Below are 13,642 nucleotides of genomic sequence, written 5' to 3' on the forward strand. Positions count from 1 at the left end.
AAATACAGGACGAGATCCACACTAGGCTTGTGCCATCCCATCTCCATATCAACTTTTATCTAGATTTTCTTTAAATTTATGAATTGTCTTTGCACATACAGTCTCATCCTTAAGTTCATTCCACACTGTTATACTTCTGTGTGGGAAGCTATGTTTCTTGATGTCTCTTCTGCAAACACTCCTATTCAGTCTCCTTCCATGTCCTCTTGTGTCTCTAGTATCTGGTATCAAGAGGTCTTCTCTGTCCGACTTTTCCATTCTTTCCAGTATTCTATATATATAGCTATCAAATCACCTCTTTCCCTCTTTTTTTCTAGTGTAGTCAGGCCCAACCTCTTCAACCTTTCCTCATAACTATACTCTCTTAAGCTTGCAAGGATTTTAGTTGCAGCTCTGGATTCTTTCTAACTTTCTTGTATCCTTTTTCAAACTTCGACCACACTGATGCTGTGTACTCCAATCTCAGACGTATCATCGTTGTTATCAGTTTTTTATCATACCTTCATCAGTATAGGAGAATACTATCTTGATGTTTTTCAGCAGTTTATATGTTTCTCCTATAATTTTTGTTTATGTGCTTCCAAAATGATAAATTATCAGTAATAATTACTCCTAGGTCTTTTTCTTCTGATCTTATAGAGATTTCCTCATTCCCTAAGTAATAGTTGCCAACTGGTCTTTTCACACTTTTTCCAAACCTCATCACACTACATTTTTTAGCATTAAACTCCATGTTCCACCTCATTAACCCTTCATTAATCTTAATTAAGTCTTGATTTAAAGCATTGCAATCCTCTTCATTTGTTACTTTCCTCATAATCTTAGCATCATGAGTGGAAATGTTCATGTAACTTTCTACACCTTCTGTCACTTCGTTTACATAAACTGTGAACAAAATAGCCACTCGTTACTGTTCTCCAGTTCGACCTGCTGCCTTTAATTACTGTCCTCATTTCTCTGTTTGTCAAAAAGTCAGTCATCCACTTTAAGTGATCCACTGAGTCCTCCAGTTTTTTCCAATTTCCATATTAGTCTTCTGTGTGGAACTTTATTGAATGCTTTTCTCAGATCTAAGTATATGCAGTTAGCCCATCCATCTCTCTCTGGCACTATATCTATTACTCTTGAGTAGAAATATATCAAATTTGTGACATAAGATCTCCCTTTTCTGAAAGCAAACTGTTTCTCTGTTATCACATTGTTGTCTTCTAGGTATTTCACCCATCTGTTCTTGATAATCTTTTCACAAATCTTTGCCACCACACTTGTGAGTGATACAGGTCTATAATTTAATGGATCTTCTTTACTTCCAGTATTGTGGATTGGGATAATATCTGCCCATTTCCAATCTATGGGTACTCTACCTTTTACCAGGGTGGTGCTAATTATATTGTGCAACACTGAGACTAATTGTGAGCTATGCTCTTTTAAAATCCAACTGGAGACACCATCAGGACCCATTGCTTTCCTTACATCCAGGTCTTCCAACATATTCTTTACTTCATCTACTGATGTTTTAATCTCCTTTAAGTCGGTCCCTTTTTCTAATGCTGTCCTCTCATCTCTGAAATCATTTTCCTTAGTAGACACAGAGTGGAAGTATCTGTTAAACACTTCAGCTACCTCTTCTGGGTTATCCACTATCTCTTCTCCAGCTTCTACTGTGCTTGTTTCATCTTTACTCTTTAATTTTCCATTAATGAATTTATAAAATAATTTTGGTTGGTCTTTACATTTCTCCACAACATTCTTTTCAAAATTTTTCTGCTCATCTCTGTGAGTTTTAAGAAATTCGTTCCTCTTCCTTATATAATTGTTCCACAGGTCCAGTCTCCTGTTTTTCTTCCACTTGTTCCATGCTTTTTCTCTCTCCAATCTAGCTGTTGCACATCTCCTGTTGTACCAATCCTTTTTGAAAAGGTTCTCTGTTGATCTTTTGGGTACCCATTTCTCTACTCCCTTATTATAAATGTCCAGGAAAGCTGTCCACTTTTCCTCTATGTCCTCCTTTTGAATAACCATGTTCCAATTCACTTCACTGAAATACTTCCTAAGTTGTCCAAAGTTAGTTTTGCTGTAGTTTAGCCATTCTCTTCTGTGGTCCTCTTTTCTTATACTGAGGTTATTATCCATAGCTGTGAACTGAATCAGCTCATGATCACTTTTTCCTATTGGGTTTATGTATTTAAGGTCTTCTACTATTTCTTGTTTCTTGGTGGAAATTAGATTGAGCCTTGAAGGTGCTTCATTTCATCTAAATCTTGTGTCATCTGTAACCCATTGTGTCAGGACATTTTCAATAGCCAGGTCTAGTAGCTTGTTCCCCCATGATGGCTCACTGCCTTCCGTGGTCCAATTCTCCCAAGATATCTCTTTACAGTTAAAGTCCCCCATCAGGAGTATATCGTCATTTTCCTCAAATAACTCCTTGTGTCCTTGTGTCCTCAAGCATTTTGTTATATTCATCCTCTCTCCAAGAGTTGGAATAGGGGGGAACATAAGTCACCACAATGTTACAGTATCTTACAATATTCTGTCTTAAGTTTATTTTCAATACTTCTGCCTCCTCCACCCCATATGTGACAGATTCCACTAATAAATCCTTCCTAATTAGAAGCATCACACCTCCTCCCTGTTTATTTTTTTCTATTTCTCATTCAGAGGTTGTATTTTCCTTCACCAATATTTAATATATCCCTTCACTTGCCAATTTAATTTCAACAATTCCCATGATGTCCGGTTTCTCCTCTTTTAATTTCTTTGATCTCTCCAGTTAGCTCTTTTTCTTCTTGTAATGTCCCCACTAATTTTTCCACACATGTCTTTTCCTTCTTTTCTCTTTCAGTCCACTGAGGTGTATACTCTTCCTTCAGACCAAATACCACGACAGTTTTTTTCTTATCCTCAGTTTCTCTCACCAAGTTTTCTTTGTTTTATAACTTGAACAACTTTTTCTGTTAGCTTTTTGTTGTTTGCCTTTGTTTGTTCCTCCACAATTTTCCTAAAATCTATCTTTTCTTTCTCTTGTTCTTTCTTCCAATTTTCCTGTTTTACATTTAACTCTTCCACTTTGCCTTCATATTCCATTGCTTTCTTTTCATATAACGTTTGTTTTTTATGTAGATCGTCATATGCACCTCTCCACACCCCCTTCTCGGTGATCAAAGTTTCAACCATCTTCTCCATCTTGTCAAATCTATCCTTCATTTCCTTCATTTCAGTTTCCAGTGTGATAATTCTCCTTCTCATCATTGCTTTCCTGACCCTTCAGTCCTCTTCCCCAAATCCCGAGGTCTCTCTGTCTAGCCTTCGAGACGGTCCCCATTGGCATAAACAACATAGTGGGGACCGAAGTAGACCCCTCTTCACCGCTCATTATAACAATTTAACTGCTTTGGAGACGGAACAGCAACGAGTAGAACCAGTGTGAACTCTCATACTCTGTATTTCCACTAGGGCAACTCTCAGTGACGTAGATAGCTGGATTTTTAGTGTGTGTGTGTGTGTGTGTGTGTGTGTGTGTTTAGTAAACTTTCAGGCCTTTTTGGTTCCCATGAAAGGACTCAAAGATACATCCAATGTTTCATATAAAGAGTAATAAAATAATATAATCTTTGTTAACATGATGTGAGGAAGTGAGGAGACAGACAGGAATGATTTTTTTTCTTTTTTTATAGAGTAATAAAACAATATAATTTCTGTTATTGTTCAGTTTGTTGACAAAGATTCTGGATTGTAGTTTGATGGCAAGGCATTGAAGGTGAGGAGATGACAAAATCAAGTTAAATTTTTTGGGATAGCGTAATAAAACAATACTAATTCTGTTATCAAGAGGCATTCAGTTTGTTGACAAGGACTCTGGCCCAGTGCTTGGATGGCAAGACTTTAAAGGTGCGGTAGACAGGAATAATCGAGTCAAGTTTATTTTTTGCATACATGCATGAAGTAATAAAGTAATATTATTTCTATTATCATGATACATTCATTCAGCTTGTTTACAAAAATTCTGGCTTAATGTTTGATGGTGAGGCTTTCAAGGTGAGGAGATGGACAGAAATTACTAAGTTAATTAAGGGACTGTAATTAACTTTTTTGAATGAAAATGTGTGCAAAAAGCAACATTGGTCTGTGCACACTGAAAAATCATCCAGCACTTTGGCAACAATCTGCCAAAGTTTGAGTTGTGTGTCTGAGACATAGCTTGTTTACACTCAGGCTTTAGATTACACCTTGTGGTACTCCTTATGTTTTGCTGTTTTTCATATACTGTATCTGTTTTTTTGTGTGTGCATGATTTTTGGAGACTTTTTCAGATGTGTGGCATGTTATCCCTAAGTGGTGGGAGGGGAGGGAGTGGGACAGTAATTACTGGATAATGAGTCAGTACTCAGTTGGCCTAAGGTGAGGCCAGGGCATGTATGTACTGCCACGCTGGTGCCAGACCATCCACATGACTCATAAAATTTATGAGAGGAATTGTGTTACTATCTTCTGTGAAGACCATAACCATAGCAGAGTCTTGTAAGTACAGTCACTAGGGTGTTGTAGGGAAGTCCACAACACTGTTCCTTCCCACCAGAGACCAGTGGGCCTAAGAGTGTGAGTGATGTGTGTGTGAGTGAGTGGTGCTTTGTCTGGGATTGGTGGCCTGGTGTATAGATAAGTAGATAGATGAAGGGAGTAAAATTATACCTTCTCTGTTATCCTTCCATAAGAAAGCACAGAAGTTGAGAGGAATTGCATCTGTACTGTATTTTCTTTCCTGAGCCTCTTCTCTCTCCTCCTCAGGCCAGACATTTGTGGGCAAACTGCTGGCAAAGACTGCTGAGGGACACTTTGAGGTTATCCAGAGGTATGCAAAGTAAGAAACAGAAGAGAATGTTACAAGGAGGAGGCAGCAGGCACCTGCCAAAATGATAATTACTCCCAGTGAGGTCTAAAGCACTGGATGATGGGGTGCTGTGAACTTATCATTAAACGCAGCTGTGACCTCAATGAATGTTTCCCTTTGTGTCTCACAAGAAAAGGGGACAGTCACAGCCTGCTCTCTAAAGACAACTCTCTTCCTTCACACAAAACTACAAGCATCTAATTACACACACACCCTTCACTCAATTATCATGGAGACTCCTACACCAGCCTCATAGAGTCACCATCGGGGGAGGGGACAACAAATGTCCCCAGGTCAGACTGCTCTTCTGGTATCGACCCTAAGTGTCTTGACACCGCTCAACTTTTTCTTCATTAACTCCTGCAACATTTGCAGTCTTGGATCCAATTTTCAGTCTGTAAAAACACCATCTCTCCTCTACTAAACCTAATTTTCTTTTCCTCACTGAAACACAGGTGTCTAAGGCAACTGACATTAGCCCCATTTTTGTTCTCCTACTTTCTCTATCCTCATTTTCAATCCAAAGCTGGATGTTGCATTTATGTGCACAACAACTTAACCTGCTCTCTTGCCCATGCTCTTGAATCTTCCGAGTTTTCCACCATCTGGCTACGATTACAGTCACTCTCAAACTAAATGTATCTGTGCTGTATACCTCTCACCTAACTCCTCTGACTTTAAAAAATTCTTTGACTTCTTAACTTCCAAAGTGGAGCACATTCTGACCCTCTTCCCTTTTGCAGAGATCTCCATTCTTGGAGACTTCAATGTTCACCACCAGCTTTGGCTTTCCTCTCCCTTCACTGACCATCCTGGTGAACCAGCCTTCAACTTTGCTATCCTCCACAACCTAGAGCAATTGGTGCAACACCCTACTTGTATTCCTGACCATCTTGGAGATATGCCCAACATTATTAACCTTTTCATAACCTCTAATCCTTCTGCTTATGCTGTCACCCTCTCTTCTCTGTTGGGCTCATCCAGTCACAATCTCATATCTTTATCTTGTCCTATCACTCCAATCCTTCCTCAGCATCCCCATAAGCAGAAGTGCCTCTAGGATTTTGCCTCTGCTAGCTGCAGGGACCCAAGGAGGTATTTTGCTGATTTTCCTTGGAATGACTACTGCTTCCATGTCAGAGACCTGTCTGTGTGCAGAGTACATAACAGAGGTAGTAGAGTCTGACATGGAGGTGTACATTCCTCACTCTTTACCTTCCAAATCTTGGTTTAACACAGCTTGTTCTCTTGCTATACATGATAGAGAGGTGGCCTACAAAAGGTACTTAAGCCTTCCATCACCAGAATATCATGGGCTTTATATTTTTGCCCGGAACCATGCCAAGTCTGTTCTCCAACTAGCCAAAAACTCCTTTATTAATGGAAAGTGTCAAAATCTTTCAAGATCTAACTCCCCTTGTAACTTCTGGCACCAAGCCAAAAACATCTCCAATAACTTTGCTTCTCCTTCTTTTCCTCCTTTATATCAACCGGATAGTACCACTGCTATCACATCTATCTCTAAACCTGAACTCTTTGCTCAAACCTTTGCTAAAAACTCTACCTTGGACAATTCAGGGCTTGTTCCTCCCTCACCTCCACCCTCTGACTACTTCATGCTACCTATTAAAATTCTTCACAGTCATGTTTTCATGCCCTCCCTGGCCTAAACCCTCGGAAGGCTTATGGACCTGATGGGGTGCCTCATATTGTTCTCTGAAACTGTGCCTCTATGCTTGCACCTTGCCTAGTCAAACTCTTTCAACTCTGTCAGCATCTACCATTCCTTCTTGCTGGAAGTTTGCCTACTTTCAGCCTGTTCCTAAAAAGGGTGACTTCAAATCCCTCAAACTGCCATCCTATTGTTTTAATTTCCTGCCTATCTAAAGTTTTTTAATCAATCATCAACAAGAAGATTCTTAAACATCTATCACTTCACAACCTTCTATCTGATCACCAGTATGGGTTCCATCAAGGCCACTCTACTGGTGATCTTTTGGCTTTCCTTACTGAGTCTTAGTCATCCTCTTATAAAGATTTTGGTGAGACTTTTGCTGTTGCTTTGGACATATTAAAAGTTTTTGATAGAGTTTGGCACAAAGCTTTGATTTCCAAACTACTCTCCTGCGCCTTCTATCCTTTTCTCTGTAACTTCATCTTAAGTTTCCATTCTGACCGTTCTATTGCTGTTGTGGTAGATGATCACTAGTCTTCCTTTAAATCTATTAACTGTGGTGTTCCTCAGGGTTCTGTCCTATCACCCACTCTCTTATTATTCTCCAGTGACCTAAACCAAACTTCTTGTCTTATCCACTCCTACACTGATGATACCACCCTGCACTTTTCTACGTCTTTTGTAGAAGTCCAACCCTTCAGGAAGTAAAGAGTTCATGCAGGGAAGCCACAGAAGACCTGACTTCTGATCTCTCTAAAATTTCTGATTGGGGCAGAGCAAACTTAGTATTATTCAATGCCTCAAAAACTCAATTCCTCCACCTATCAACTTGACACAACCTTCCAGATAACTATCCCATCTTCAGTGACACTTAACTGTCCCCCTTTCTACACTGAACATCCTTGGTCTGTCCTTTTCTTATAATCTAAACTGGAAATTTCACATCACATCCCTAGCTAAAACAGCTCTTATGAAATTAGATGTTCTGAGACATCTTCACCAGTTTTTCTCATCCCCCCCAACTGCTAACTCTGTACAGGGGCCTTATCTGTCCATGTATGCTTTACATGTCTGGGGGGGTTCCACTTGTACTGCTCATCTAGACATTATGGAATCAAAAGCTTTTTGTCTCATCAGCTCCTCTCCTCTAACTGACTGTCTTCAGCCGGTTTCTCATCACTGCAATGTTGCATCTCTTGCTATCATCTACCGCTGTTTTCATGCTAACTGCTCTTCTAATCTTGCTAACTGCATGTCTCCCCTCCTCTGACGGCCTCGCTGCACAAGACTTTCTTCTTTCTTTCACCCCCTATTATGTTCATCTCTCTAATGCAAGAGTTAACCAGTATTCTCAATCATTCATTCCTTTCTCTGGTAAACTCTGGAACTCCCTGCCTGCTTCTGTCTTTCCACCTTCCTATGACTGGAATTCCTTCAAGAAGGAGGTTTCAAGACACTTATCCTTCAATTTTTGACTGCTGCTTTGGACCCTTTTATGGGACTGGCATCTCAGTGGGTCTTTTTATTTTTTGGTTGGGGGAGGGGGAGGGTTGTTGCCCTTGGCCAGTGTCCCTCCTACTTGAAAAAATAAATAAATAAAAATATCACCACCCATATCTTCCCAACACAAATACTGACAACAGACCCTGTGTCAGGCTGTATGTACCAGATGAGGCCGTGTCAATGCTCACCTTTGAGAACGTCATATTTGAGGCGCCTGACGTGAGACAGCAACTCATAGCCAAGGTTGCTGTCGTCTCCGCTAGCTGGTACGTGGAGTCCTCTCGAGTATTGGTGTCAGTCTGGTAAACTCTGGAGCTCCCTGCCTGTGTCTGTACTTCCTTATATAAGACACTTCTTAAATTTAGGGTAATTTTTTTGGCTCTGTCTTCTAGAGACTGGTACCTCAGTGGGCCCTTTTATTTTTATTTATTTATTTATTTATTTTATTTCATTTTATTTTATTTCATTTCATTTCTTTTTTTTATTTTTTCCTCTCTCTCTCTCTCTCTCTCTCTCTCTCTCTCTCTCTCTCTCTCTCTCTCTCTCTCTCTCTCTCTCTCTCTCTCTCTCTCTCTCTCTCTCTCTCTCTCTCTCTCTCTCTCTCTCTCTCTCTCCTTTTTGTTGGCCTTAGCCAGAGTTCCTCTTACATAAAGGAAAATCTTGTATACTGATGTACATACTTATGGAAGTTAGGATAAAATGTATTGCATGTTGATGTACTGTTTAAAACCCAAATACCTCACACTACAGACTATTAAAGATACAGAATCCTTGCTGAACCATCACTGGAACCATGAAAACACCCCTGAAAACACCATAACAACTGGAAGTATTGGAGGTAAGAGAGAGAGCAAAACATTTGGGAGTGCAGTTTATTATCTGTCTCCCATACAGGACTGGTGGTGTATCCCTCACATCTGGTCATCAAGGAGTACCCCATGGTCAAGTCCTTGCACACCGATCCGTTCTGATGGAAGCAGTTGGAGGGTGTGGAGGATGGGGTGAGAATGACTGTCCTTATCGCCCATCCGTTATATCCTTCAGTATCTTCTTTTCTTCACCTGCACTGTGTTTTTTCCTCTTGCATCCTTCAGTAATATTGTTTTCTTCATGCCTCCTGTGTTCTTTTTGCTTCTGTTTTATCCTTCATTATACCTTTCTGTTATATCCTTCAGTGATATCCTTTTTCTCCTCCTGCAGTGTATTCTTTTTCCCTCTTATCATATCATGTATCCTTCAATGATATCTTTTCTTCATCTTTGCTGTATTCTTTTTCCTCTACTTTATCCTTCATTATCCATTTCTTCACTCATCCTGTATTCCTCTTTCTTCTTTCTTTAATGCACACTTTCCTCCACACACACAATTTAAACCTTTCTATCATGCATAGTTACCCTCACCCCCTCCTTGCTCCACGCACACACACACACACACACACGCACGCACGCACGCACGCACGCACGCACGCACACACGCACGCACGCACACACGCACACAAATGATGTTATGGTGATGTGATACAGTTGGAGGATGGAGTGCTGAGTCTGTTGCTGCAGTCAGTAGACATGCTGGCTGCTGGCTGACGGAGTGTACTGTGGTCCCGTTGATTTCACTCTCAGCAATGACTCCAAGAAGACCATAGCAGAGTACCAGGTGTGTATTGTGAAGAGGTGAATTGAATGGCTGTATTTTTCATTCTTTCTTCTGTGGTAAAAGAATGTCAAAAGCAAGCTCGTTCTTCGCTTTCTTGTCTTCCTGTAGTCATTTTTATTGCTTTTATATTCTTTCCACTAATTCTTCTCTCTTCCTCTACTTCCTACAGTCACTTTCATTTAAGTTTTCTCTTCATTTCACTAATTCTTTTCACTCTCTATTTCTTATAGCCACTTCCATTACTCTTTCTTATTCTCCTCTCTCCCTCCATGTCTCACAGCCATTTTCATCGTCCTTTTCTAGTTCACTAATTCTTCTCACTTCCTCTGCTTCAAGATAACTGGACCACAGGAGCATGTTGTCACAGCTCTAGGGAAACTGTGCACATCCCTCAGCAGTAACATAGCTATCCCAGTAGTGACAGGATATTTGGACACTCACTACAATGCAAGGAAAGTTTACGTCAAGGACCAGATCTTGTGCTGCTCTTGGAGAAACATTGTGCATCTCTTGAACGAGAGTGAGACTGGGGACCCTCTTCTAGATAATCGGAATGGTTCTGAAGTTAGCCTTGTGTCTTCTGTCCCTAAGGATCCTCCAGTCCTTGCATCTCCCCTTTGGCACCATATCTTGTGCTGCTCTCAGAAAAAAGTGCTTCTCTGGAATGAAACTGAGAGTGAGGATGGTGTTTCAGGTGCTGGGAATAGTACTGAACTTAGTCTCATTTCTGGTGTCCCTGTGCATCTCTCAGTCCTTATATTAATGTGATGTCTTGCTAACTCTCATGCTGTCTCACTCAGTTTGGTACAATTGTTTACTGCAAGTTTAGAGTTTAGTTTTCAATGTAAGGTCACTGATAGTAAAAGGAGTGGTTGAATGCTTCTCTTTCTCATCTTGTCTTCCTTTTCCTTGTCTTCTTCCTCATTTACTTGCATTTCTCTCATTCTCTACCTCCTGGTCTTTTCCTTCATCCCTCTCTCTCTCTCTCTCTCTCTCTCTCTCTCTCTCTCTCTCTCTCTCTCTCTCTCTCTCTCTCTCTCTCTCTCTCTCTCTCTCTCTCTCTCTCTCTCTCTCTCTCTCTCTCTCTCTCTCTCTCTCTCTCTCTCTCTCTCTCTCTCTCTCTCTCTCTCTCTCTCTCTCTCCTGGATGGAGCAGTTTTATGTGGTGAGACACACAGGGAACCTTAACTCTCATGCCTTGGGTCTTATGGGAACTGTTTTCAAAGAGGAAGAGTCTGGTTTGTGGTAAGACACACTGGGAACCTTAACTTTTATCCCCATATTGTGAAATGACTGAGGTGTTATGGGAACAGTTTTCAAAGAGTCTGGTTTGTGGTAAGAAGTGCAGGGAACCTTAACTTTTATCCCCATATTGTGAAATGCCTGAGGAGTTATGGGAACTGTTTTCAAAGAGTCTGGTTTGTGGTAAGACACACTGGGAGCCTTAACTTTTATCCCCATATTGTGAAATGCCTGAGGTGTTATGGAATTGTTTTCAAAGAGGACTCTGGTTTGTGGTAAGAAGTGCGGGGAACCTTAACTTTTATTCCCATATTGTGGAATGCCTGAGGTGTTATGGGAGCTGTTTTAAAAGAGGAGTCTGGTTTTTATGATTGCTTGGTTGATGATGCAGAATACTATTAACTATTTCCTCAATCATGAAAAAAATGTCCTTGGAAAATCCCATCAACTTTCATAAGGACTGTTTTCATGATAATGAGTCATGTTCTCATAGGTGTTTCTTTCTTCTGGTGATGCAGAATACTTGTTAAACCAGAAACATGAAGTACCCTTGAAAATTCCAGTATTTCTAAACGTCACTGAGATGGTTAGTCCAGTGACTGTGTTTTGTTGTTTTCTTGTGTATATTTTTGTCTCTTTCATTCCACATAGTTCTTTTGTTTCTTCTCAGGATCAAAAGATATTGATTGAGATACTGGGGAGGGATGTGAGTGCATGGCCAAGGTGAGGCCCAGATCTTTACAGAGGTGAGTAGAGAGAGAGGTGTGTGTGTGTGTGTGTGTGTGTGTGTGTGTGTGTGTGTGTGTGTGTGTGTGTGTGTGTGTTTTATGCACAGACAGAAAACACATGCATTTTTTGTATCATTCCAACATTTTCCTCTTCTCAACTTTCCTGTTGCCCTTCCAAATATCCAGCTTTTCTTTGATCCTTCAGTGAAAAACCTCCCTTTCCTTAACTCTTTGTTGTATCCCCTCAATATCCAGCCTTTGTTTGTCTCTGCAATAATGGATCTTTTCTGTGTATTTCCTCCAGGATCTATTTACCCAAGAACAACTTGTCAACAATTCCTGTAGATGTCGTCATCAGTGAGGTCAGTGTTAGATACCAACTTGCTGCTCAGGTGTCTGTTGTACCTGCTGGTTGGCATCTCCACTTTGTCTCTCCTGGTAACCAAGTCTGTATGTGTATGTGTATCTATTAATTTATTTCTGTGTGTATTGTGTCTGTCTATCTGTGTGAATGTGGAGAGTTTGGGGTGAATCTCGCTTGATACCTGATGGGGATGGATTGCTGTGTGCCTCTCAGTGCAGCAGCCTGTCAGTCCAGATGGCATTTGACAGCTGTTTCTCACTCCACATATTTACACAAAGGTGCTGACAGATTAGCAGCAGGAGTGGGAACTGCAGTGGCTGTAACTCACATGACTTCACTGGTACCAATCCAGACCACCTGGCTTCCAGAGGGACAGGCTTGTGTCACCCTGACCTTACCTCTACCTATACATCTACCACTGCACTACATTTGGAATCTGGTTGAGTACATGTACTCAGACCCAAGCCTGATGTGTGTGTGTGTGTGTGTGTGTGTGTGTGTGTGTGTGTGTGTGTGTGTGTGTGTGTGTTTTGTCTATCTCTCTTGAAATCAAGTCATTGTTGTGTCTTGGAGGGAATAAGAGTGTGTTTGTGACTATCTATCTATCTATCTATTTGTTTAAATAAAGTTGTTGGTAGCATCTGAGGGAATGAGAGGAGTGTGAGCTCAGTATGATGTGCAAGGAGTTTATGGATGTTTTAACGTTTTGTAATTTAAGTATTTATTAGTGTGCATATCTTTTTTTTGCATGCAAGATTTTAATACCTTACTTTATCATTTTGTCTGCATCTAACATACAGTCTCTCTCTCTCTCTCTCTCTCTCTCTCTCTCTCTCTCTCTCTCTCTTCACCAATTCTCCTTACAGGCTTGGTGGTGTATCCTGAAAATTTGAAGATCCAGGAGAACTCTGTCACCAAGAACCTGCAAATGAATGTCATTGGGTGGCTGATGGCAGCTCCTCAAGTGAACCCAGAGGTGAAGGAGGCTGTCACTGGAGGGAGCAGGGAAGTAGGGGTTAGAGTGAAGATGTTTAGAAAAGAGGGATGCAGCACTGTGGTTGTGAAGAGTAGCCATCATTTTTATTTTAAGGGTGTTTTTAAGTTATTTGGCTTGTAGTGCAGTGGTCAATGAGACTATCCCTTTCCAATGGGGACCCAAAATAAGAATAAAGACAGACTTCATATTCTGAGTGTTAATGGAAGTAAGAATAATAATCAGAAATAGCAACCATTATCACTATCCTCAGTTTCTTCATGTCAAGCTTGATAAAGTTAGATTTAAAAAAGAAATAGGAAGGAACTGGTTCTCAGATTGAGTGATAGATGAATGAAATAGACTCAGTAGTTAGGTTAGTGCTGAGTCATTAGGGAGCTTTAAAAGATTAGACAAATTTATGCATGAGGATGATAGTGAAAATAGGTAAGCACATTTCCTGCAGGGATTGTCATGTGTAGACCAGACGGCTTCTTGCAGTTTCCCTTGTATTCTTACAATTATTATACCACTGATATGATGCCACAGCCACAACACAATGGTAATGGTGGTGATGGTGTGTTCCCGAGTGATGCAGGTGATAATGGGGCTTG

The 13,642-nt window shown here is 40.6% G+C and overlaps 1 protein-coding gene across 3 annotated transcripts in view; it reads left to right on the plus strand.

Moving 5' to 3' along the window:
• Positions 1–13,642, plus strand: part of LOC135098212 (uncharacterized) — a 51,580-nt gene that overhangs the window by 35,166 nt on the left and 2,772 nt on the right. The window contains exons 3-5 of one of the 3 annotated variants that reach the window (XM_064000454.1): positions 8,964–9,070; positions 11,996–12,147; positions 12,922–13,031. In XM_064000454.1, the coding sequence (XP_063856524.1) occupies positions 8,964–9,070; positions 11,996–12,147; positions 12,922–13,031 (369 nt within the window). The remainder of the gene's footprint in view (positions 1–8,963; positions 9,071–11,995; positions 12,148–12,921; positions 13,032–13,642) is intronic. The other 2 variants (XM_064000455.1, XM_064000456.1) reach the window with 2 other exon arrangements.

This window comes from Scylla paramamosain, unplaced genomic scaffold, assembly GCF_035594125.1.
Source record: "Scylla paramamosain isolate STU-SP2022 unplaced genomic scaffold, ASM3559412v1 Contig50, whole genome shotgun sequence".
In the NCBI taxonomy this organism is placed as follows: domain Eukaryota; kingdom Metazoa; phylum Arthropoda; class Malacostraca; order Decapoda; family Portunidae; genus Scylla; species Scylla paramamosain.